This window comes from Podarcis melisellensis (assembly GCF_964234715.1).
Source record: "Podarcis melisellensis genome assembly, chromosome: 12".
Classification (NCBI taxonomy): domain Eukaryota; kingdom Metazoa; phylum Chordata; class Lepidosauria; order Squamata; family Lacertidae; genus Podarcis; species Podarcis melisellensis.
The window spans coordinates 57292566-57319632 of record NC_138544.1 but is presented as its reverse complement, the minus strand read 5'-3'; the positions used below and the strand labels follow the sequence as shown (position 1 = coordinate 57319632).

The window sequence follows — 27067 nt, the reverse complement described above, 5'->3', positions numbered from 1 at the left end:
TGTGTAAAAGCGTCTTAATTTATGCGAATCCAGCTCTTTAAAGCCCTTGAAATGGCAGTGCTGTGTGGCACCAGCGGGGAGCTCGCTTTGCCACCTTGTAAATTCAATTACTTGATGTCCCTGAGAAAGAGGCAGAGGCGTAGCTAGGGGGGTCGGGGGGCACTGGGCGGCACACCATGGGGGGCGACACCGCGGGGCCTGCAGCACGCCCAAGCCACGTGTCTTTCCTGCCTAGCTATGTGGCTGGAATGTGACCAACCCATTTTGCAAAATGCGCCGTTGGGGACACCTGAGAATGCTGGAGGCGACAGCCTCTTATCGGAAGCCGCAGCCCTTTTGAACACTGGCTGCCTTTGTGGGGGCCATCTCTAGAGGCAGCCAAATAAGGTCACCTTCCAAAAGGTGCACATCAGAGGAAGGTTTTAACAAATCTCTCTCCCTTGAGTTTCCCTTGTCAGGTGTGTAAACCTGCCTAGTACCACACTGCCATCTGTTCCCTAGCTTTGTAGGGAAAGCTGAGCCAAGAGAGATGAATGTTGCATATGTGCCATAGCGGCGCAAGCAGCAGGAAGATCTGCCACCAATAAGCAGTGTTTGAAATTAGCCAGGAGCCAGGTGCATTTTGCTCCTGGCCTTTGACCACTTGCGACCCAAGTGAAGATGCCAGGATGGCACCTAATGTTGGCATCATCTAGAGGTGGGATCATTGGATCTGGACTGTTTTCACACACTAATACCCCATCCTGTAGAATTCTAGCACAGGAACCTGTTTCCCTATAGTTGTTGGACGACCACTCCTATCACCCCTGGCCATTGCGCCATGCTGTCTGGACCATTTGGGAGTCTAGCTAAACTTGGAAGACCACAGCCTCCTCCCCATTCTAAATTATCTGTGTTTATTGCTTTGCTGTATTTTGAATTGTTTTCATTTGTTTTTAAACAGTACGCCACCTTGATATTACTTTTGCTCAGAAAGGCAGGATGTACTTAAGCAAGTACTATTCTGCCGTTCCTTGTATTTTTAACTTCTTTTCAGGCTTTATTTTAATCTTTGTATTTTTGTGCTTTAAAAATGAATTACAAGCCATTTGCAAGCCAGTCACGGTGCTGAGGTGGGATAGACCTTCACAAATCCCATATTTAGGCTCACAGGCTGCCAGTGTTATAAACCAGTCAGGTGCATTTTGCTACTCACACAGGTCCAATTGTGGCCACATGGAGACTTCTGGATGCCAGGCTGGCAATTGGGAAATCAAAATATCACTTAGAGAAGGATCTGAAATATTTTCCTTGAAGCTTGAATTTGTTTTATTTGATGTTTTAATGTTTTGTAAACGGCTTTCAGATTTGTCCTTTAAAATATAGCACTATAAAAACAAAATTAAACAAACAACAACAACAAATCCCACTGCAAAAAAGATGCCTAGGTATTCCGTTGTGGCAACAGTAACCCAGGTTTAAGCTGCCATTTGGTGATAAGATTATATATTTGAGTTTCTAACCCTGCAGGTTGCTACAGAATGTGCAGCACTTTCTCCCTTGCTCCTTCCCTGCAAACTACTTTGCTGGGTGGTGGATACCGCCTGCCCCTATGGAACTGGGTGCAAGAATGGCATGGCTGGCTACTGGTAAAAACAGCTGGCTACCAAACTCAGTCAAAAGTTGCAGGCCCTAACCCTAACCCCAGCCCTTTACAGGGAAGTACACTTGAAGAGGCTTATCTGGTGGAACGCTCTGTCCCAAGAGACTAGGGCCCTGCGGGACCTGACATCTTTCCGCAGGGCCTGCAAGACAGAGTTGTTCCACCAGGCCTTTGGCCAGGGCGCAGCCTGACTCCCTCCTCTGGCAACCTGCACAGAATTTTGCTTAATCGGTTGCCATTAATTTGATTTTAATTAATTTTTATAATGAAATATTTTTAGAATGTGTGATTATTTGACTGTTTGATTATTTGATTGTTGTTAGCCGCCCTAAGCCCGGCTTCGGCTGGGGAGGGCGGGATATAAATAAATTTTATTATTATTATTATTATTATTATTATTATTATTATTATTATTATTATGCAGCCTGAATGTTAAAACCCCGTGAAGAGTGAAAATGAAGGCAGTGAGATTCCTCCCAGTTGATGAGACCGTCTCTGTCTTTTTAGGTACGTCAGCGACTGGACCAGCTGCTGTGGTCGAGAATGGCGACCATGGAATAGAAGGCACCAGGAAGGGTAAGATTTTAATGGCCCTTATTTGTCCATCCCTTGATGATGTAAGGGAAATATTGGAACCACGTGGGCTTCTTCCCTCCTATCCAACCCCCCCCCCCCAAGTCTCTTAGCCATAGCTGCTGAACAGTACACAAGGCAACCTTGAATACGAACAGGCATCACACAAAAATGTGTGGCATCATCAAACATCTAAGGATTATATCCCAAGGATTAAAACATTTCTGGAACTGTAAGGTACATGAACCAAATTCTCCATAGAGGTTAATGTTGCCCCCATACATGCAGAAGTGAATATGTCACACCCTCTGCACAGTTCAAAAGTTGTTATCAGTATAATCTAGGTGAGTCCTGATGGTGCCAAATGCATTTTGGTTTTAGCAGTCTTCGGTGGCATTCTTTCCAAAAGAAGCAATGCTTTCTGCATGAGTCCCAGAGGGCAGTGGCACTTAATGCATTAATGCTGCAGCAGCCTTTTCAGACACAATAATCTAAATTGATCTATATGCTGAGCCATATCTCCAAGACTGTAGCGGCATACAAGAGTCCAATTATACACAATCTCAAGCCTTATTTTTTTCCTGAAACCTGCAGCTGCTATCTTTGGAAGTGAGTGAGATGTATACCTTATTCATTGGTTATATTAAAAAGTTCACTTACAGCTTCACTTTTTGTGCTTTTGTTTAGTAGTCAGTGAAGAGGGTCTCTCTCTTTTTGGTTTGAGGTCTTCCCTCCTAGTCATTGCCCAGGGACCTAAGATTAGGGCTTTTGTGTGTGTTTATTTTAAGCATGGGATTATATCCTTCCAGGAGCTCATTACTTGATGTAACCTTTTCCATTTACTGCAAAGTGTTGTGTTTGTCTTGTCCTGTTGCTAGCGTTTTGTGAAAGACTTTTCTGACCCTCGTAGGAGTCCCACAATCCAGGAAGTTCTTCCTCTTCCCCTCCCACCAAACCGCTCTTCTGCTTCAGAACAACTTTTGTAAATCAGTTTAGAAAATGCCATTGAGCATGAAGATGTTTCCAGGAGGCATCTCGTGGGCCTCACTGCCTCCGATTGCTGAGAGGTGTTGGGTTCAAACTGGCTTCTAGTGTCCCATTAAGAAGGATGCTTTTAAAATGTAACTCAGGCTGAACTCAGGATTGCTTCTGTGCTGTTGAGTCTCTTCCATCTCCGCCCCCCACCCCGCTGCAAATTGGGAGAGTGCCTATTCAATGTGCAAGGAAGGACCTCCCTTAGAAACAGCAGGTGCTATTCACCTGGGTGTGATTATGAACTCTTAAATCTGCTTCTGATCTGGAAGATGGGTATGCAGGCAACCTGCACATCCATGCCCTCTTTAACATTTTGGCTTGTCTAGTGGTTCTTTTTTCCATTATTTATTTTAAGGATTGATTTATTCCAATGCTGCTTCTCAGGGCAAAGCCCTGCCAATGTGGGTCACACAAGACAGTTAAAACAGAGCACCATTCTTTCAATATAAGTAGTGCAATCCAGTTCTAAAAATAAAAAAGCAGCTGTTTAAAAGACAAAATTCGGCCCGCTTTATTCCAGGTGTGCACTCCTGCTTCAGAACTCAAGTATCTTGCGGGTTCACATCAAGGACTATCTAGTGATGCTGGCTGGAGCTGATTAGAATTGTAGCCCAGCAACATCTCAAGGGCATATTGGCTATCTCTCTAGTCTTCCACCAACTAGTCGTGGACACCAACTAGATGACTTCAAAGGCAGAGAGGGGCATGGAGGAAAAGGCTAACAATGGCTGCTAGCATTGCAGGGGGTTGGACTAGATGACCCTTGGGGTCCCTTCTAACTCTACACTTCTTTGATTCTATGGCTTATGTTTCTACCTCCAGTGTCAGAGGCAGTATGTCTCTGAATAGCCATAGCTGGGATTTGCAAGTGAGGAGAGCCCGATTCCTCCTTGAGGGCTTCCTGTAGGCATCTGGCTGGTCACTGTGAGAACAGGATTCTGGACTAGGTGGGCCATTGGCTTGTTCCAGCTGCAGGGCATCTCTCACATTCCTATTAGGCTTTCCCAGCCTGGTGCCCTCCAGATGTTTTGAACCACTCCCATCAACCTCGGCCAGCACCAATGGAAGTTGTAGACTAGCAATATCATGAGGCCATTGGGCTGGGGAAGGCTGCACTAGATTGCCCATTGAAACATTGGCTAGTGGCCTACTAGGGGAAGACCATTTACTTCATGCCCGCCTGATACATTACTTGCAGAAACAGTGAACCCTGAGGATCATTGTTGCCTATGAACTTTCCACTATTGGCTACCCAGAATAGTAACTTCCCTCTGTAATGCATTCATATCTCTTGACTTCACAGACTTGTAATTAGAAATTGTGATGAAATCCTTGTAGTCTCTGTGGCTTTCCTCTGTTTCCCCAATTTTTCACACCGTCAACCTTTTCATGGAAGCCTTTTGCACTCGCTTATATGAACAGTTCCTGAGCTGGTCTCAAAGCCAAGTAGGAACCCAAAGTGTCTGACCGGACCGAGGAGTACCTTGAGGGGTTGGGTTAGCAACCCACCTCCAATCACATTGAAGTCCTCTTCAGGCAGGAATAAGAAGGGTAAAGCTGTACTGGCGATAAATGCAAGGATGAAGGTCCGGCTGGTGCAAACTATCCATCCCCTGGCTTGAATTTGTTTAGCAGCTGCTGCCCTTGTTCTGCGCATAGAATTCATGCACCCAGCTGCCTAAAAGCCTTCTCTCCACCCCACCCCAGTCTAAAGAGCGTCCCCCACACTGGCACTGCACATGTGCCCCCTGCCCATCTCCAGCAGTTGATGGGCAACCTGAGGCCTTCCAGACATGCTGTTGGACTTTAGTTCCCATCATCCCATCATCCCATCCCATCATCTGATGGTGTTTCCTGCTTGGCAGGGAGTTGGACTCAATGGCCCTTGTGGTCTCTTCCAACTCTATGATTCTATGATCCCTAGCCGGCTTGACCCAGTGATCAGAGATGATGGAAGTTGTAGTGTAGCAACATCTGGAGGACCACAGATTTCCAATCCCTGATTTACAGCCTAGATGACCTTGTGCTTCCTTGCTTCATTTCTTTAGGAGCATTTAGGTGTGGCTATAAATCATTATCCTCACATTTTGTATGTGTGTCTGTGTGTTGGGAGAGGGCTGCTTGTGGTGTCCCGTGTACCTACTGATGGTGGGTCCTGGCATCTCAGTCCTGCAAAGCTGCATTGTTCCAAGCACAGTGAGAGATCCTGGATGTGTTGTGCGTGGTGCTGATGGAAGGCCCCCCACCCTTTGTAAGCTCTGGATTCTTTTCCCGCCTTGCACAGCAGGGCAAAGACCCACACATTGAGAAGTTCAGGCAAGGAGAGATATTAATTTACAGTTTGCTTATTTTAACGGTTTACACAATACCCACCATTTCAAAACACACAAAAAGAAAAAGAAACAAAAATTAAAACACACTAAATCTATCTGCAGAGCTAGCAAGGTAGCAGTATCTAACAATGCTACCTTGGAAAAGCTTGCCTTGAATGAAAAGAAAACATCTTAAGGAGGTGCCTAAACGAACAGATTGTTGGCGCCATCCTAATTTTAGGAGAGGTGATTGTAGAGCTTTCAAGGCTGCATGTTCAGAGAAAGATGCGCAGGCGCTTAGGAGTAAAAATAAGGAAAATACAGCTTTTCTTTGGCTTTGAGTAAATATTTTTAAAACCCTGGCAGCCTGCTGGCTTGCTTTTGCAGCTTTACAATGGCTTGGCATGCGCTACATAAATCATTCTCTGCAGATTGGAGGGAATGGCTGCAGAGGTTGGAGGTGAGTAGTGAAAGGGGAGATATTTTCTTGAGGCAAATATCTGCCTGGGGCATCTTAAGGGACCAAGATAGTTCAGAAGATGGTATGGGCGTGGCTCCTCTTTCTGCAGTCGTATCTGCTGTCTGTGTTAGTCTACAGCAGAAATGAGGGGAGGGAGACAGATGGTTGCAGTTGTCCTCATGTCAGAAGCGATGCATTTGAGATTACCCACAGAGGAATCAGGAGTAAGTATAGGCTGCATGGTTGTCTAGCTGCATAAATTGTCTCAGGGCCCAAAATTGGTGGCTTATGGAGAAATAGAGAAGGTCAAGTCACCTGGGTCTCAATACCTCTTTGTGATGGCAGGATCATGTCTTAAATCAGGCTTTCCAAGCTGGGCATCTCCAAATGTTGCGGGATTCCCAGTTCCCGTTAGTCCTAGCTAACATGCCCAATGGTCAGGGGTGGTAGGATCTAGAATCCCCGAACCTCTGGCGGGCACCAAGTTGGCAAAGACAGCTATCTTCTAGAATTGCAGAAAGCCCATTTTAAAAACACAGTTTTAACCCCTTTTGGTATGCAGTACCATGCGTTATGTGGGACGCGGGTGGCTCTGTGGGTTAAACCACAGAGCCTAGGACTTGCCGATCAGAAGGTCGGCGGTTCGAATCCCCGCAACGGGGTGAGCTCCTGTTGCTTGGTCCCTGCTCCTGCCAACCTAGCAGTTCGAAAGCACCTCAAAGTGCAAGTAGATAAATAGGTACCACTCCGGCGGGAAGGTGAATGGCATTTCCGTGCGCTGCTCTGGTTCGCCAGAAGCGGCTTAGTCCTGCTGGCCACGTGACCCAGAAGCTGTATGCCGGCTCCCTCGGAAAATAAAGCGAGATGAGCGCCGCAACCCCAGAGTCGGCCACGACTGGACCTAATGGTCAGGGGTCCCCTTTATCTTTACCATGCGTTATGGTAGAAGAATCATAGACTCATGGAGTTGGAAGGGACCCTGGTGACCATCTACTCCAACCCCCTACAATGCGAGGAACGCAGCGTGACTGTGAGGGTGTGTTTGCAGCATGGCGTTCAGGTTCAGTGGAAGAAACCCAGTCTAGGAAGAGCAAGAGGAGCTCCAGCCCCCTGTGGAGCATGCCAGCTGTGGACTGTGTGTGTGTTGAGTTGTGACATTGCTGTAGCGACACTCTTCCAATCTGTTGTGGCCTTCAGGAATGATTCCCGGCACGTTGTCTTGCGAGCTGGTGGTGGGAAGGACCAGAAGGACACTGACAAACTGGAACGTGTCCAGAGGAGGGCAACCAAAATGGTCAAAGGCCTGGAAACTATGCCTTATGAGGAACGGCTAAGGGAGCTGGGCATGTTTAGCCTGGAGAAGAGGAGGTTAAGGGGTGATTTGATAGCCATGTTCAAATATATAAAAGGATGTCACATAGAGGAGGGAGAAAGGTTGTTTTCTGCTGCTCCAGAGAAGCGGACACGGAGCAATGGATCCAAACTACAAGAAAGAAGATTCCACCTAAACATTAGGAAGAACTTCCTGACAGTAAGAGCTGTTTGACAGTGGAATTTGCTGCCAAGGAGTGTGGTGGAGTCTCCTTCTTTGGAGGTCTTTAAGCAGAGGCTTGACAACCATATGTCAGGAGTGCTCTGATGGTGTTTCCTGCTTGGCAGGGGGTTGGACTCCATGGCCCTTGTGGTCTCTTCCAACTCTATGATTCTATGATTCTAGGTTTCTTAGCTGCAAACATCCAGGTTCATCAGGCAGCTCCAGAACACAAGATGATCAAATGTCCTGAGACTCGGAAAATGCTGGGCATTGCTTGTGTTTCTGGGTCCCTTGAAAGTGCTGCTGCCTCGGTTTCCTTTGTGCACGTGAAGCAATGGGCGGGGGTTGGATGGGGGCGAAGACTCAGTGCTGACTGTTCCAGCACAAGACCCATTGAAATCAGTGAACGGGTGCTACATACTCAGTCAGGCCTGATTTTTTTATTTTGTATTTTTGCATGACATGGATAGCTCAGTTGGCCAGAACAACGGCGCTGATAATGCCAGGCTTGCAGGTTTGATCCCCGTACGGGACAGCTGCGTATTCCTGCTATTCCAGGGGGTTGCACTAGATGATCCTCAGCATACTTTCCAATTCTACGATTCTGTGAAGAGTGCTGGTCTTCCCATCCTCGCAAGGTCCTGTTAGCTGCATAGGTCCCTTGCAAACCCAGGCTCCCTTCAAAGGCAAACTTTTCTGCTCAAGGTCGCAGGGTCTGCAGCCTTAATGCATAGAAAGAGCCATACCCAAACACATCGACTCCCCGCAGTATTTTTAGGAATCTTCCCCTGCCCTGCCCTGCGACATGACCAGAGAGGGCCTCCCAACTTACTGCTGCATGTTTCGTACTGTTGACTGGCTGCTTCCTTTCCGCACAACAAGCATGACTCTTTCTCTCTCTCTGTCTCTCTCTTGCAAAAGAGAACTTCCCTGCTTGTCTCCAGTCTGGCTGCTCTCAGTAGTATGTTGCTTGATGTGCAGTTTACTGCATTAATGTTCATGTTTACTAATGACTTAATGCTTTTATGCCCCCTCCCCGTATTTTCCTTCTCCCCCATCACGTTCCTCCCCCCCCTTTTCTATCTTTCTTTTTCCTTCCTAGAAGCCTAGACCCCGGGCGCTGCTACCAACAGGAGACCAGTGTGTGCTTTTCTTCCCGTCATTTACACTTCTTTTTTAAAAAAATTACAAAAATGCCGCCACCAAAACACCCTCCGCATTTTGCAGAGCTCTTCCTTTACCTACCTGGAATTCTATGGGGCTGAAGAAACAACGCGGGGTGTAGATCGGCTGCTGTCTTGCCCCTTGCCAGCACCACCCTGCTCCTCCTCCTCCTCCTCTTCTTCTTCTTCCTCCTCCTCCTCCTCTCCTCCTCCTCCCTATCTCTGCTCAGCAGCGCTCATTGAGACCTTCCTTTCTTGTAAGCGCAGGTGGTGTGTGGCAGCTGTTGAAAGGGCACTTTATTAACTTTGATTTTCTCTTTTTATGATTTCACATTCTTTAAATTTAATCATCAGTTCTTTTTCCTTTTGCCACCCATGTCTGCATTTATTTTATTTTCTTCTTACAACCAGCAGGGCTTGCCTTCCAGAGCTCATCCACAGTGTTGCAGGGCTTGGGGTCTTTAGCTTAGATTGACAGCTGCATTTCTTTGCCCTTCACTTGCTCCACCTCCTTCACCCCCCTCCTCCCAAGTTTCCTGGTGCCTTTCCATATAAGGAACTTGATTTTATTGTTTGGTGTCCCCCCCCCCCAAAAAAAACCCTTCCTTTGATTTGAAATCAGCAGGGTTCCCCCTCCCCCTTCTTTTAAAATGACTTTGAACAGGAATTATGCCCAAAAAATTTGCATTGGATGAGACCTTTAAAAAGCACAGAAGAAACAAACATTGCTAAATATTTTTTTCAAGAGTGGAGCTGTCGCGCGTCTACTCTTGGAGCAGAGTAACCTTGATCGCGTTCTGCTGTTCACATCAAACTCGGAGCCGGCAGACGGGTTCTGCTTTCATGAAAGTTTAATGCGTGTTGAAGTCTTACCTTTGTGCTAAGACTTTGCTCGGATGCAAATTCTTGTTTGCCTTCCCTGTCAGAAAACCAAGGTAGGAATAGACTGACAGGAGGGGAGGGGACGATGGAGCGAGCGCCACAGAGCCAGACATCAGACATGTCAAAACCGCTAATGAAATAATTATCTGACAAGGCCGCAGCCAGAGTGGGAAGGAGCTGTTGTCTCTTTGAACTCCTCCTGATCTGTCTGTAGGTTTAGCTTGTCACTTGCAATCTCCCTGGCTGTCCCCTCTCAGATATAAATTGGCCCCTGTGCATGGAGAGAGCAGTAACAAAATTCATATCAAGGCCTAAATTTGGGCTCCCTTTATGCCTCCAGGCTAGCAGACGGATAAAACTTTCCTTAAGCATAGCTGACTTATGTTCTTGCTGCCTTATCTGCTACTTAAAAATTGATGTCTACATTCCTGAGCACTGTTGCGCCCAGCTGTGATGCCCTGCATGTATTTGGATGCTGAAGAACACCCAGGCCCCAAACCGGCTTGTGTCTTTATTAGAGATGCATGAAATAGAATAAGCATGGAAACGGAGTGAGCATGACAGAGACTCTGTTTGAAATACAGAGCATATTGCCAACACCCAACTCGCAAATAACCATATGCAGAGGGCCAGAAAGGTTCAGAGTTTCTGTGCAAGAGGTGCATGACTTTGGTAGACAACATTTTGAGAGCTTTGGAAAAGGAGGATAGTGGCTGCTGTCATTAGAAGCGCGAGTGACTTTGCCCAAGGCTTCCAGCTGTAGCTAAGATGGTGTTTCAAGATGGGGCGAATTCCAGCCTGCACCTCTAGCCGATTGAGAGTCTTTCTCTTGGCTGGGCTGCCAACGTTGCCCTTGACCCAACAGGTTTTATTTGTGTGTGTACAGATATACGTGGCCCATGCAAATCCAGCTTTCTGTTCTCACAGTGGCAAGCCAGTTGCCTAGTGGGGAAGTCCGCAAGCAGCAGCAGCAGCAGCACCTCCCATGTGCAATTCCCAGTTGGTTGCACTGAACCCCATATGGTTCTCTGTTCATTGTCATCCCTTGTAGGAGCATTCCCTTCATTGGCTTGGTGGCTGTCGCTGGGCGAGTTGTCTTAGAAGAGTGCAGTAGCTCCACTGGGGTAGGCTAGTCGTGCGACTGATGATGATGGACCAGCCAAGCAAGGCTCATCCCTTCACAGGTGGTCCAATGCAGCCCACCCCACATTCCCCCTTCATGTCGTTCCAGTTTAACATCCTTGCACTGCTAATTGAAATCCCCAGAAGATTTCCCAACCACCCGTCCCTCGTGCAGCACAGCTTAGGACCTGGTGTGATCCCTTCATGCTCTGGGCGGGCATCCCAAAGAGGCTTGCTTTTGAACTTTTCCAAGAGAATATCCCACAAAGAGGGGAAGCATGTTGGAATGAAGGGGCCTTTCATCCTCCTTGCTTAGTTTGTTTAAGGAAAGAGTGTGTTGCTTTGACCTGACATTCACTCGCAGCCTCATTAGTTGGAAGCTAGCTATTCCACGGTGCCAGCTCGTTCCGAGCATCCAAACACTCGCTGCTCTTCGTTAGCCTTGCCTTAGGGAGTGTCTGCGTCCTGAGGCCCTTTGCAATAGCATCTCTCCCCTTACCTGCAAGATGGTCTCTCCCATAGAACTCCATGGGGTCCCACTGGGTCATCCAGCCTGTCCTCCCGGTATACCTGTAGCGTCCTCTGTAGATTGGGGTGGGGTGGGAGAATCTGGCCTCTGTATTCAGGAGGTGCTAAAAGCTGAATTAATGTAGCTCTTTTGGTTCTGTGGATTTGGTAGAGGAGGTGGCATTTGGGAGTCAGGAAACAGGCAGGGATCATGCCCAGGAAGCAGCAGCGATCACTGCCCAAGGAGGCCTCTCTCATCTTCACTCATTTCACTCTCCCAAGTGGTTAATAATGATGAATCTGTCCTAAGGATTTTGGCCCCTAGAGTGAAAATCTGGCTTTGTGGCTGACGAGCAGAGAAGTCTTGCACGCACTTACAAAACTCTTGGATACTGTGACTTTCGATTTTCCCCTTGGCAAAAAGAAACATTTCCAGCGAAGTGTGAAAGAAAATGCACTTGGAGCAAATGGAACTTGAGGTGAAAATGGAGACTTAGGGCTGCAAGACGACACTTGCCGCTCAAGTTGAGTGGCTCTCTGGGCCTCCTTTTGGGAGCTGCTGACTGGAGGAGGCCCATTAGAGTAGTTCAAGGGTTAGGGCCATGCAAGCTTTCTCCTTCCCTCAATGCAGGAAGGATGTGCCTGGACTCATAATAAGGGAACGTCTGCAACCTAAGCCCCTACAAATACTTTTAAAGACTTTCCAAATAAACCATAAGCATTTTTCAGATCTGTCTTCTTTAGCCAATGGTATTTTGGCCTAACAAACACGTTTTGCCAAAGCAGGCAGTCCAGGTTTTTCGCGAAAGCAGGACTGGCACCTGTCGTGGCCAACCAGCCACCACGAGGCTGAGGGTAACTGGGGCAACCATTCCTGCAAACATCAAACAGCTAGACTGGTGACTCCATCACAAGCCATTCTACTCACTTCTTAACTGGACCAAAGAGAAACTCCTTGAGTTTCTTCTTTCTCCGTGATTCCACCTACCATCCTTCCTTTCTTTTTGTGCTTGTTTTATATTCAGTTTCTGTGCTTCATATTTCAGTTTCTCTCTCCTCTTTTAAGTTCGCCAAATTTGCTCGGGTAAAGCCGATACTTCGGCATAGATTGCAGTGCATGATTTTCACCACTGGTGGGTGGTTGGGTGATTCTGCTGAGGAACAAAGATTTTTATGTGCTTCTGTTGTAGTAATGTCACACATATGTTGGACTGAGAAAATCTGAATGCTTGAGCCTGGGCTTTTTAATTCCTCTGCCTTTCTGCATATGTTCCGGTAATTAATAGAACACGCCTAAGTGCACTTCTCAAATCTCCAGGCCTGTTTCTTTATTTTAAAAACAGGCCCTTGTGATTTGTTGCTCGGTTGCCTGCAATAATTGTAGAAAGCTTCTAGAAATATTTCCTAAGTCAACTCATGTCTCTAAAGTCTTGTATGCAATCCTGTATACTGATCCTATACCTCTTTGCTGAATAAACTACTAATAAAGCTTGTGTGCTAACCTCACACCTGTCTCTCTCGCTTGGTGGAAATGTTCTTGTCATGGATTAAAAAAAACTTCTAGTAGTTTCAAATTCTTCCAGATTTCTCTTGATTGTAATTCTTGGGCAAATCTTGGGTTTAAATGTGTTTCTACATTTTGTTGGTAGTATTGGATAGATAATTAAGGTCAAGGCCTCTGAAATGTGGGTCTACTGAACCTCACTGTACAAAGGCATTTTCCTTTGTACTTAAAGCAGGCAGCACAGAGGCTTCCCTAGCTAATACAATGCAATATTATTCCTGCATTGGGGGGGGGGGGGTTGGACTAGATTACCCTTGGGATCCCTTCCAACTCTGCAATTCTGTGATTCTCTCTTCCTGGTTGTGCCAAGCTGAGCTGGCACACTGCTGCCTTGTTTGCTCAAGGTGCAAGAGTTTAGCAGAAGTTTTTACACCTCCACAGGCTCATTTCCCAGTGCCCTGTTTGAAAGCTCATGCACACTCAAGAGCAGGCATAGGCAAACTCGGCCCTCCAGACGCTTTGGGACTACAACTCCCATGATCCCTAGCTAACAGGACCAGTCCTCAGGGATGATGGGAATTGTAGTCCCAAAACAAGTTTGCCTATGCCTGCTCAAGAGAGAGTGTAAATGGTATACTCATTCAGAAGCCACTCTTCTTTCTGAAATTTGATCTGGAGGGCTGGCTTAAGCAGCAAACGCCTTCCTCCTTGACTAAATGGATGCTGCTGCATTGCACAGCGAGAGCTGCAATTTGCCACGGTGGCAATTAAGCCTTTGCAAGGGTCTTCTCCCGCCACCAACCGATCGGTATTAGAATTCATTTTCATTTACTCTCTTTTTCTTTTAAGGCCCGTTCAAAGCAGCAGTTACTAAGTGGAAAGTAGGCGGCTGCTACGCCCACTGTACAGACAGGGCACTAAGATGGAAGATGGGGCTCCCCACCCCAGCGATTCCCAACAGCCCCCATGCCAAAGCTGGGTGGGATCTAAGGTTCAAGATGCCCTGTCTGCTGGCACATGGCGAACATAGGAATTTGCCTTCCACTGAGTCACACCATGGGTCCACCTAGTTCAGTACTGTCCACACTAACTTGCCGCTGCTCTCCAGGGGCCTCTCCCAGCCATTTCTGCTGATACCTGGGATTGAACTGGAGACCTTTTACATGCAATGATAATTTAATAGTAATTTTATTATTTGTACCCCGTCCATCTGACTGGGTTGCCGCAGCCACTCTGGGGATCTGCTCTACCTCTGAGCTTTCTCTCTTCCCAATGGGATCTTGTGCATGTGTTCATGTGGGTGTATGTGGGTGTACACTTCACACCTTACCCTTCTTTTGGACCCTGGCTAGAAACTAGCTTTTTTCACAGGGCCCCTTCAGAAGCCAGTGGGGAGAGGGGGTGAGAGAAGATTGATCCAGTCAAAGGGATTGCCACTTGGTGTCCTCTAATCATTTTCTCTTTCACAGTTGGGGAGGATACAATTTGGGGAAGTGTTGGTTTTCTTCTCCTTGTAGCTGATCAAACCTGACTCCAAAGGACATTGGGCAAAGCACAAAGTGACCATCTAACACAGAAGTCCATGGTTGGACCCCAGCTAGGCTGGTATTCTTAAGTGTGATAGGTGGGTGGTCTTCTGACTGATGTTTAGACCACAGTCAAAAATCAGTCTGTGTGGGCACAGTTCCCATCACCAGCAAACATCCAGGCCTTCTGCATCCACCCTGGCATTCGACACAACGAATTTGCATCACTGTCCCAGGCAAGAAGACACTTTGCATATGTTCGAGTCTCCCTAATTTAGTCGTGGAACAGCTGGAGGAGGAACAGGCGGTGATTGTGCCATGGTCCGTGAGTTGCAGAACTTGAGGGAAGGCATAAGCTGTGGTGCCAACATAGTCCTGGATTTAGCCCTTAACCAGTTTAAACTTGAGGTGCAAAAACTCAGACATGGGATCAAACCTAACTCTACCTGCTTCTAAATGAATAGTAAACTCCCTTTGAGAAAAAGCAGGCAGCAAACTACAGTCCCCAGAATTCTTTGGGAGAAGTCATGTGCTGCAAAATGGCATGGATGTCTCCTAGATCAGTTTCCAGCCACCCTGCACCACCTAAGGCATCTGCCTCCAGTTCTTAGTTTGTCTTTGGGCTCTGTTCCGTGACTCAGTGGAGTCTGAAAAACTGGCTGAGGTTGGCAGGTGAAAGTTCTGGGTCATAGAATCATAGAATCATAGAGTTGGAAGAGACCACAAGGGTCATCGAGTCCAACCCCCTGCCAAGCAGGAAACACCATCAGAGCACTCCTGACATATGGTTGTCAAGCCTCTGCTTAAAGACCTCCAAAGAAGGAGACTCCACCACACTCCTTGGCAGCAAATTCCACTGTCAAACAGCTCTTACTGTCAGGAAGTTCTTCCTAATGTTTAGGTGGAATCTTCTTTCTTGTAGTTTGGATCCATTGCTCCGTGTCCGCTTCTCTGGAGCAGCAGAAAACAACCTTTCTCCCTCCTCTATGTGACATCCTTTTATATATTTGAACATGGCTATCATATCACCCCTTAACCTCCTCTTCTCCAGGCTAAACATGCCCAGCTCCCTTAGCCGTTCCTCATAAGGCATCGTTTCCAGGCCTTTGACCATTTTGGTTGCCCTCCTCTGGACACGTTCCAGTTTGTCAGTGTCCTTCTTGAACTGTGGTGCCCAGAACTGGACACAGTACTCCAGGTGAGGTCTGACCAGAGCAGAATACAGTGGCACTATTACTTCCCTTGATCTAGATGCTATACTCCTATTGATGCAGCCCAGAATTGCATTGGCTTTTTTAGCTGCCGCGTCACACTGTTGGCTCATGTCAAGTTTGTGGTCAACCAAGTTGTGGTCCTTCTGCCCAAAGCAAATAGGATTATTTGCTCTTCAGTCTCCGAGCCAGTGGCTGACTCCTTGCCTGACCTATCTCAGGTGCAGCTGAGAGAACCAAAAAGGTGGGCAGAGCCCCGTGAACACCACTCTGAGCTCTTAGGAGGGGAGGATGAGATTAATAGGTGCAAATGTTTCTTTGGCATCTTGAAAGGCAACTTTTGGCCAGGCTTCAGAGGCTAAGTGTCAGGCTCACAAACCAAGCAAGGAGAGAGAGTTGCCTCGGATTAAGCAGCTAGAGAAATCTTGCCACAGTTCCAAAGCAGGTAGTTTGTCATGATAACACCAAAGAGGAGGCACATCTGCCAGCGTGAACGGAGGGAAGGGGACCAGGAGCAGGCAGGCTTTCATCTCCTCCACGTGAGCAGCAGGGAGCCTCCGTTCAGCTGCCACTTAATAGGGGGCTGATTCCTGGTTTGCGGCAGGGATGTATCAGTGTTCTTTTAAATTAGCATCCTTGCTTTGCTTCAGCTGCGCTGCATCTTCCAGTGTGAATGTCACTCTCCTTCATAGCAACCGTTTGGTGGTGGTGTTTTTTAATGGGTTTGCGAAATTGTATGCAATTGTAGATCAGCCTTCAGCAACCTGATGCCCTCCATAGGTTTTGGGGGTACAGCTCCCATCAGTCCCAGTCAGCCATAGGCGCTGTAGCCCAAAACATCTGGAGAGTTCTGGGTTAATGGAGGCCATGCTAGATTGATTCAGTCAGGTTGGGAACCAAGGTCCAAATCCATTTGGTTCAGCCATGCCTTCTGTGGGAGATTTAGCTTGCAAGCCCACCTCTAAACCCGTACTCAGCACCATGTTTATCTCTGAACATATGCAAATCAGTCCAGTAATGCAGAATGCTTAATGGGAAGGTACCAGTTAACCTTTCCCTAGAGTGCAACTTTGGGCATGGACACACTCATAGGGGGAGAGTTGACTGTCCTTAGCTCTCAACATCCCAGGATCAGTAATCATCTTCAGCAGCGCCGAAGGGAATGGTAATGGCTATATCCTGTGCAATCCATAGTTCCCTTCAGAGCCTCATTGATATGTGCATGACCCAAGGCTTGTCGGCAAGATTCTGCTGTAGTTGAAACTTCCTGTACTTCATGGGCATCAGGTCCAGAATTTTGAGACCTCAAACAGAACATCCACTTGGCGTTATTGCACACTAATTTACATGAGATTTGTCTGTGTAGAAATACATAGAAAACTGCCTTATATTGAATCAGAAGGGGAAGGTGGGGCTTGTCCACCTGGGAAGGGAGCCCATCTAGGAGAAGGAAAACACTGATCCTAAACCTCCGCTGCCTTTGGGGATATCTTTGGGAGAAGAAAAGGTTCAGAAGTAAATCCTACACAGATCTGGAGTGGAGGTTGGATGACGCCTTGTTTGCCTCCTTCCTGCAACTCCTGCAGCCAAGCTGGTGCCCAACATGTTGCTCTGCCAAGCAGCAGGGAGGCCAAGAGGGGGGTCTTGTTGTTTAGGCCAGTGGTCCTTAACCTTGGGCCTCCAGATGTTTTTGGCCTACAACTCCCATGATCCCTAGCTAGCAGGACCAGTGGCCAGGAATGATGGGAACTGTAGTCTCAAAACATCTGGAGGCCCAAGGTTGAGGAAGCCTGGTTTAGGCAGCCCAGGACATCCAGACACACTCCCCAGGCTTGTGCTCCGGGGAGGTCACATCAGTGATGTTAACAGCGGTTTGACTTCACCCCTGGAGGTGCACTCCATTGTCTATCGAGACAGTCAGGTGGCAACAACAACAATTTCCCTAGAGTATATTGTCTTTCAGATTGCCTGTTAATGAGATGGGCAAGTTCAGATCCTGTGCTTTGGAAGGGACCCACGGGTCATCTAGCCCAACCCCCTGCAATGCAGGAATCTCAGCTAAAGCATCCATGACAGATGACCATCCAGCCTCTGCTTAAAAACCTCCAAGGAAGGAGAGTCCACAACCTCCTGAGGCAGACCATTCCACTGTCAAAACAGCTCTCACTGTCAGAAAGTTCTTCCTGATGTTAAGTTGGAATCTCCTTTCTTGTAACTTGAAGCCATTGGTTTGAATCTTACCCTCTAAAGCAAGAGAAAACAAGCTTGCTCCATCTTTCGTGTGACAGCCCTTGAGATATTTGAAGATGGCTGTCATTCTAGTTAATCCCAGGGTATGGTCTGAAAGAGATGCATGAGGCCATCGCCCTCTCTGAAGCTAATCAGACCAGGGTATGGGCAGTGCCTGGCAACTTGGGGATGTCTTGAACACAGTCTTGAGCTCCACGATAGAAGAAAAGCAAAATACAAATGCAAGAAATTAAGAAAATGCTATTTCAGGTAAGTTTGTAAGCAGTTCATCTGTGCCTCCTCTTCAGCAGTGCTGAGGGGAGGATTCCCCTGATATAAAGGTGGTTTGAAACAGATGCAGAGGGCTGCCCTGTTAATTCACTTTGCAGTCACGGGATTCCTTAGGTCCAGACGTGCTCAGATAAAGAGGGATGGGCCTGAGGCTCCTCATCCCTTTCTTGAAGGCAAGGCTCTCCTGCCAGGCTCTTCCCCACTTAAGCACTTTGGACATGATGACTCTCTGAGCTGTGCCTGTATAGCTCAGTTGGTTAGAGCATGGTGCCAATGATGCCAAGGTTGCAGGTTCAATCCCCGTATGGGACAGCTGCTTATCTCTCTGCATTGCAAGGAGTTAGACTAGAGGATCCCCAGGGTTTCTTTCAACTCTCCAATTCTATGAACTGGAGGGTGGATCGCAGGGAGCGGATGAACTTGTGCAGAGTAGCTGAGAAGAATGGAGTTGGATCCCATGTGGCTCTGGCTGCCTAGTCATTTTTAATATTTATTATATGTATGCATTGCTACGTATACAGCACACATTCAAAACAAAAAAAATTCCTTCCAGTAGCACCTTAAAGACCAACTAAGTTAGTTCTTAGTATGAGCTTTCGTGTGCATGCACACTTCTTCAGATACTGGAAGGAATTTTTTTTGTTTTGACTATGGCAGACCAACACGGCTACCTATCTGTAACTAGCACACATTCGGTCTGTGCTCAGGTGTCGCCTGATGGTGGGAGATCTCTTTGCTGAACTTTGGTCTGGCACACTGTGGTTGAGCTCTTGATTGGGAGCTAACGTTTGACAGATTGTCACCCATGTCCTGGGCACAGAAGAAAGCACAACACCGTTTCTCCATTGGGGATACGAATGCTGTGGGTTAACCAGTAGAAGGTTCCTTGAACCAGCTGAGGCATCCAGCCAGTCGACCAGAAGAGCGCATAATAACCGCATTAATCCACACTTCCAAAGATCTGGCTGTAGACAATCAATGGGCAGGGTTTTTTTGCCCAGTAACCACAATGCCTTTGGTGAGGCCTGCTAACAAAATGAATTTCTGGGTTCCAGCCTGTGGCATAGATCAAAATGAGACCTGTCAGCCAGCCAGCCTTCTGGGTGGCCTAATGCTCATCTGTTGACCTTAAAATAATTAATTTCTTATATGAATGGGTCTCAAACAATTTCTTAGCTACTAGCTTACTGGTACGTCACTACAGTAATTATTTGTTTATCTTACCCTCTTCTCCATCTCCGGGCACTTGTGGGATGCCACCACAGAGTACCATGCTGTCTCCAATTCTATTTAATATAAATACCAGTGGTTCCCAATTAGCTGCGCACCCCCTGTTTTTCAAAAGCCAAGCCATAGACTCCTACTTTTGAAAAGTACCTTGATCTTAGTTGATCTTAAAGATACCACTGAAAGGGGACACGGGTGGCGCTGTGGGTTAAACCACAGAGCCTAGGGCTTGCTGATCAGAAGGTCAGCGGTTCAAATCCCCACGACGGGGTGAGCTCCCGTTGCTCGGTCCCTGCTCCTGCCCACCTAGCAGTTCAAAAGCACGTCAAAATGCAAGTAGATAAATAGGTACTGCTCCGGCGGGAAGGTAAACGGCGTTTCTGTGCGCTGCTCTGGTTCGCCAGAAGCGGCTTAGTAATGCTGGCCACATGACCTGGAAGCTGTACGCCAGTTCCCTCGGCCAATAAAGCGAGATCAGTGCTGCAACCCCAGAGTCGGCCACGACTGGACCTAATGGTCAGGGGTCCCTTTAACTTTACCTTTAAAGGTGCCACTGGAATTATTAAAAAAGATTTTTTCATCTTTCATCTTTTTATTTATTATGACCATGATAGATCAACACGGCTATCTACATGAACCTTTCCAATCTGTTCTCCCTGCCACCCTCAGAATAGTGGGGTTGCGATCTGCCCAGCGTGCTATAAACTGAGTTTCAGGTGATTGTTGCTCCCGTGTTAATTCCATCCCACTTTTGCTTTTAGCAAGGAATGCCGAGTCATTGTTTCAGGAAGGGGTTACTGCTTTAACCTTGGACCGCTTCAGTGCTTCTGTCTGTTCTTTTCAGAAATAACACAGTGACATGTCTCCTCAGAGGTTGGGGAGGGAGGGAGGACAGAGAGAAAGAGAAAGAGAGAGGAAAGAGCAGCAGAGACAGAAACCGCTGCCTTTGCATATGTGCTGGCTCTTTGCATCCAGTCATTTGAATATAACGCTCTGCAAAAACTCACCCATTGCCCCTTAGGAGCCACAGCTCATCTCGGGGGGCAGGGACCATTCTCCTTCACGGACAGTTGAAGCTGCAGGCAGATGCACAATTAGAACGGAGTTAGTGAGCCGGCAAGAAAAGTGACATGAGAATATTTGGGAGCCGAATACAACATGACCCTTTCGGGAAGAGAAGTGGTCTGGAAAGGCACTTGGCTTTGGCCAGGAGACTTCCCCAGCTTTTGCATAAGCAAAGGCAAACTCTTCTCATCTGTACTTTCCCCCAAGTTTCCCCCTCCCTTCCCCTGTTTCGCTCCTGTCCTCTTACAAACAAGTCCCTTGTGCACTTCCAGGTTGTTGTTGTTTCTAAGGAAATAAAACTTTGGTTTATGATCCATGAGTTTTCTTGTGAGGGCTATTGATGACTGTCAGTCATGGTGGCTATGCTCTGCCTCCACAGACGGGAGGCAGCAATGCTTCTGAATAACAGTTGCTGGAAACCACAGGATTATAGAATTGTACAGTTGGAAAGGACCCCAGGGGTCATCTATTCCAACACCCTGCAATGCAGGAATCTCAGAAGGGAAGAGTGATCCTTTGCTTGGATTCCTCCTTGCCAGTTTCCCACAGGTATCTGGTTCTGCTGCTGTGAAAACAGGATGCTGGATTAGATGGGCCCATTGGGCTGATCTAGCAGGCTATTAGCTTAAAAGTTAAAAAATATCCTCTGAAATGAAATGGAATATGCAGACAGCTGTTCAGGAGGACAGGATCTGTAGAAGTTTGCTTAGGGGCAGTTTGCTGCAAGAGACCATTTTACATGCCTGAGAGTCATACATACCAACACGGGCAGAGAAGACTTGCCCGGAATTCCAGAAGAAGACTTCTTAAGAGATGATGTGCAGGTGCAGTTTGGAGGATTTTGTTTTTGGAATTGGTCTCTGGAGGATGAAGGCTGAATGATACTTGCTGCAGGACCAGCACTCTGCATGTGATTTACCCTGGAATGCCTGCTCAACCTGTACATGCTATTGGGACACCGTATTTTTCTGCTGTTGTTCCCCTCCAAAGGGTCCTGAACCTGTAAACGCTTCCTGGAGCTTCCTAGTATTCTTCCTAAACAGCAGCAATAAAAGCCCTAGCACATTTGCAAAGCTAAGCAGCGTTGGGTATGGTGTCAAATTGGATGGGGAACCACATGTTGAGATTCCTGCATTGCAGGGGGTTGGTCTAGATGACTCTCGGGGTCCCTTCCCATGCAACAATTGTTTGCTGCTACCAGCTGCTGCACCGCAGCACGTATTTGGAGATGCCTTCAAAGTCCACCATGGCCGCGGTGTGGCAAGGCGGTGTTGAAATGTTCCTGTGCAACATGGAGAAGTCTCTCTGTCTCCCAAGGAGGTGGGTGAGGCGGTCTAAGCACTGCTTCTCTGAGTATTTACAACAAAATAAATTACCAAGAATTGAAAAAGAAGAAGTTGAGGCCCTAAATTCTAATATAGAAACAGATGAAATAGCACAAGTGATAGAAGAGTGGCAAATCACCAGGTCTAGATGGAATCACATTAATATACTATAAGAACCTGGAAGAAGTAGCCCTTGAGCATCTTCACATTGGCTTATCATTGGAACTGGGTGCCTGCAAGGGTGGTCGATGGTTCGGGGCTTCGCTCATAAGCTGAAAGGAAAGGCACATGATCCCCCACGGAGGTGTGGGGGAATAGAGGGGGTAGCCCAGAATCTGGAATAAAAGGGTAATGGAGGGGAGAGGTGGATGCCTGCTTGGGGGTAGAGAGCCTTTGTTTTCTCCTTCTACGCTTGATCCATTTTTCAAACAGAAAATGCAAAAATTTGGGGAACACTTAGAAAATATTTCATCGGGTTTTATTTTATTTTATAAGGAGATGGGGTTTTTTCCATTCATAATGTGCAATATGAGGACTTTAATGTTAGGCTATTGCAGCGCCCGTGTGTGATAATTCCTGTGCATATACTTTAACATATGCAGCACTCGAATTCAGGCTGCATTTCTGCATCTGGAGAGTGCCACGAGCTTCACAAGAATGGCAACACTTGTGTTTTTGGGCTTCAGCTTAGATACTTTCCCTCTAGTTTCCAGATGGCAAAAAATTAAGATACATCTGCTTAGGTAAAGGTAAAGGGACCCCTGACCATTAGGTCCAGTCGTGACTGACTCTGGGGTTGCAGTGCTTATCTCGCTTTATTGGCCGAGGGAGCCAGCGTACAGCTTCTGGGTCATGTGGCCAGCATGACTAAGCCGCTTCTGGCAAACCAGAGCAGCGCATGGAAACGCCGTTTACCTTCCCGCCGGAGCGGTACCTATTTATCTACTTGCACTTTGACGTGCTTTTGAACTGCTAGGTTGGCAGGAGCAGGGACCGAGCTACGGGAGCTCACCCCGTCGCGGGGATTCGAACCGCCGACCTTCTGATCGGCAAGTCCTAGGTTCTGTGGTTTAACCCACAGCGCCACCCGCGTCCCTTTTCTGCGTAGGTAGCATTTATTGATTGATTGATTGCCCCCTATCTTTCCTCCAAGAAACTCAGGGTGGCGTATGTGGGTCTCTGTCTCCACATTTAATCTTCAACAACAACCCTGCGAGGTAGGTTAGGCTAAGAGGCAGTGACTGGCCCAATGTCATCCAGTGAGCTTCATGGCCACGTGGGGATTCGCTCCCAGGTCTTGGTCCAACACACATCCCCTGCTAGATTGGTTGTTTCTTGAGGTTACTGTTCGTCTTAGGAAACCCCTTTGCCTTTTGTAGCCCTGCTTTGCTTGCTCAGGACCCATCCATGTCAATTAAACCCATTCCAGCTGGTTTTCATTTGCAGTTGCCAATTTTTCAATCTGAGTCCTTAAAAAGGGGGGGGGGAGGGAAGAGGCATTGCCATTTTGCCAGCAAATAGTAACCTTGGGCTCCTTGTTCATTGGTCTGGAAGAGTTGTCCAAGCCCTCCCCTGTGTTAATGAGCGTTGAGTGGGACGGCAGAGGGGCAAAGGTGCTTGGTGCCTGAATTTTGCTTTTGATACGATGCCATCTATTTCTTAATTGGTACACAGGATTCTGTCTTCCAGAGCTCCCTCTCTCTCTCTTGGTGTGTGTGTGTGTGTGTGTGTGTGTGTGTGTTCTGGTTGGTTTAAAGCAAGGCTGCTGGAGGGTTGCATTTTGTCAAAGGCGGGAGAGAGTTCTAGGCTCTGTCTGAACGGAGAATAAATATTTCATTTGCTGTGGAGTTTCAGGGACAGCCGGGTCCCGGCTGATACAACAGTTCTGTCTGCCGCTAATCTTTTTAAGCTTCCCTTCACTTCTGAGGCTGCATGTTCCGTCTGGATTCTTGCATGGGTGTCTCTTCTTCCTTTACTCGTGCAGGAAGGTAAGGCTGCATTGCACAACATGCCATATAGCTGTAATTTCTCATGGAGAGCCTGCTAGCCAAAACTTGGAAACTAAGATGTGCTCCAAATTAGGAGTGGGGATTTGTGTCTGTGTGTCTGTGGCCTTGCAGAGTGTCAGTTATCCATCCCATCGTTTCATAAAGCAACTTTGAGTGTGCTAGGAGATGTCTACACAACCTCGGAGTGATCCTCTCTGCCCAGAGAGGATGCATTTTGTAAATATTTTTCACCTACTTAAAAAGTGTGTGTTCTCATCTCTCTTAGCCTGCTTTAATTAATTCTAGCAGCAGAAAATGCTTTGCTTCTGTGCAGATTTAGTGCTTCTCTATTGGGATGAAATTACCAACACCATCACTGTTTTTGACCCTGTGCTGAGCATATAATAGTGAGTAGTTTGTCTTCTCTGGGTCTGAATAAGGAAGAGGGGAGATGGTAAGAGTTCTTAACTCTGTTGCTTCTGTCCAGGAGAACATTAGCAGTAGCTGCTCTCTCGACGATGCTCTAAACTTCTGTTGGATTGAACATTCAGCTACTTGCTGACCAAGCACTGAACACTAGGGTGGCAAATGTGCGTTTTTGTGTGATAATTTCGGAAGTGAATAGATGGCAGTTTGCCACCAATATATTTTGAGTGTAATATGGAGTGTGTGCTGAACCAAAAAGGCTAATCTGTGGTGAGCATTTTGGAAGCTTTTGTCTAATTTCTGATCAGGGTATTTGACAGGTAGGGTGCATGTGTGCGTTTCATATTAATTGTTGCATAGGGTAAGGAGGGACTGCTGAGATAGCCACAGATGGCCCATAGTCACTTCAGCTATTGTAGGAAACAGCCTAGATGATGTCCATTGTGGTGACTGATCATTATACTTCAAATACTTAACTATATTTCTTTCCTGTAGAGCAGTGGTTCCTAAACCTTTGGGGGCAACTTTTGGGGGACCATAAATTGATCCCCAGTGCCCCCTATCCTACTCCAGAAAAAGCATTATTTGGAATAGCAGTTTGCATGGCCCAGTAAGTAAAATAACAACACAGCAAAATTCAAAACAGTAACAATTAATTGAACATTTATTCAAAATCCGGTTAACACTATTTAATTAATTCAACAAAAATGATTAACTTGATCATTTAGACCTCCAGTGCCCCCTTGCACCCCCCTGCCTCTTAGATACCCCATGGTAATCCCACCACCCACCCAGAGGTTGCACTACTGCCTTTGGGAACCACTGCTTTAGAGGCACCCCAAAATGTGCTGCTTGTGGTAGATTGCCTCTTTGCATGTGTGTGAGTGTGAGTAAGGATGGAGCCATATCTCTGTGCTGGGGCGGGTGCCTTGCTGTAGAACAGTAGTGGGGAACTGGATCTGACCAGTGGACCACATGGATCCTAATCTCTATCTACCCTGCCGCAGAGACCAAGTTTGACAGGTGGGCGAGGCAGCCTACCTGCCAGTCACCTGGTGCCACAACAACAGCAGGTGCAAAAAAGTGTGTGTAGCATTTTCAAAGCTCAGACAGTGAGCTAATAGTTGGCTCTGGGGAAGCACTGTGCAAGGGACTTTGCAACCACTGCTGATCAAGTCTTTTTACCTGACCCTGCATCTATGATGTCATGTAAGACACCACGTGTAAGGCAGGTGGGTGTGGCTTGCCCCAAACTGCCTCTTAGGCCAGGTCTGGTGGAACCCATTAGTCCTGCAGGCTAGAGAACCCCCCCCCCCTGCGATCGCATGTTCAGTCTGGATTAAATGCTGTCAGTTTGCAGGGTTGGATGGTAATACCCTCTTTCCCCAGACCTTGGAGCTGCTTCCAGTCAGTTGTTGGCTAAACACACAGGGGATAATATGCCTGACTCTCTAGAAGGCAACTTCACCTGCTGTGTCCAGGCTGCTTCAAGCTTGCTTCCCCACACGTTGTTGGACCCCATCATCCCTGACCATTGGCTAAGCTTGCCAGGGATGATGGGTGTTGAAGCCCAACAACATCTGGGGACCTGAGGCTGAAGAACTCTGAGCTGTCCCTCTCTAGTGCAAGACTTTCTCAAGACATGATGAAGGGAAGTAATAGTCCTGCCCTATTCTGCCTTGGTCAGACCACACCTGGAATACTGTGTCGAGTTCTGTGCACCACAGTTTAAGAAGGATATCGACAAGCTGGAACCATGTGCAGAGGAGGTGACCAAGATGATCAAGGGTCTGGAAACCAAGCCTTATGAGGAATGGTTGAAGGAGCTGGATATATGATAGCCATCTTCAAATATCTAAAGAGCTGTCATGTGGGAGATGGAGCTAGCTTGTTTTCTTCTGCTCTAGAGGGTAGGACCTGACCCAACGGCTTCAAGCTACAAGAAAGGAGATTCCGACTAAACATATGGAAAAACTGCCTGACAGTAAGAGCTGTTTGACTGTGGAACGGTCTCCCTTGGGAGGTTATGGACCCTTCCTTGTGGCCATCTGTGTTGGATTCTTTAGCTGAGATTCCTGCATTGCTGGGGGTTGGGCTACATGACCCTGGGGGTCCCTTCCAACTCTACCATTCTGTGATTTGACGCACCCACTTTATCAATGCCAACTGAAATGATCAGGAAAGCAGCTATTTTGTTGTTGTTGTTTAGTCGTGCCTGACTCTTCGTGACCCCCTGGACCAGAGCACGCCAGGCACTCCTGTCTTCCACTGCCTCCCGCAGTTTGGTCAAACTCATGCTGGTAGCTTCCAGAACACTGTCCAACCATCTCGTCCTCTGTCGTCCCCTTCTCCTTGTGCCCTCCATCTTTCCCAACATCAGGGTCTTTTCCAGGGAGTCCTCTCTTCTCATTAGGTGGCCAAAGTATTGGAGCCTCAGCTTCAGGATCTGCCCTTCCAGTGAGCGCTCAGGGCTGATTTCCTTCAGAATGGAGAGGTTTGATCTTCTTGCAGTCCATGGGGCTCTCAAGGGTCTCCTCCAGCACCAGAATTCAAAAGCATCCATTCTTCGGAGATCAGCCTTCTTTATGGTCCAGCTCTCACTTCCATACATCATTACTGGGAAAACCACAGCTTTAACTATATGGACCTTGCTGGCCATTGTAGCTAGCAGCAAAAATGTATTTTGCTACATTTCACTCTGCCTAGCATGCCTTTAAATATATTGAATGTATGCAGCCTTGAAAACAACACCCGAAAGTAAGTGTTTCAAGGTCTCCAGGGCATTTCACCATGCACCATCCGGTGGATCTCAGTTCAAAATGTTTGTACATGTGCATTTAAAGAAAGCATGCAGCATTGCTGGCAGGAGGTGATGCAAACTGGAGTCCAAAACATTCAGAGTAGGTTCCCTCAGGCTGTGCTCAGGTCATGTACGTCTTGTATTTTGGCTAAACTCCCATCAAGCGTTGTTCTGACTTTCTTGAAAATCCAGAAGGAGCAATATTTTCGATTCTTATTCCCAATACTTGCTAAAAGCTAAGCCAG

General features: G+C 47.2%; 1 protein-coding gene across 15 annotated transcripts in view; it reads left to right on the top strand.

Annotated features, from left to right (window-relative positions):
* Positions 1 to 27067, top strand: part of LOC309381032 (uncharacterized protein) — a 206650-nt gene that overhangs the window by 73688 nt on the left and 105895 nt on the right. For all 15 annotated transcript variants that reach the window (XM_081931370.1, XM_081931369.1, XM_081931376.1 and 12 more), the window contains exon 4: positions 2150 to 2218. In XM_081931370.1, coding sequence (XP_081787496.1) covers positions 2150 to 2218 — 69 coding nt within the window. The remainder of the gene's footprint in view (positions 1 to 2149; positions 2219 to 27067) is intronic.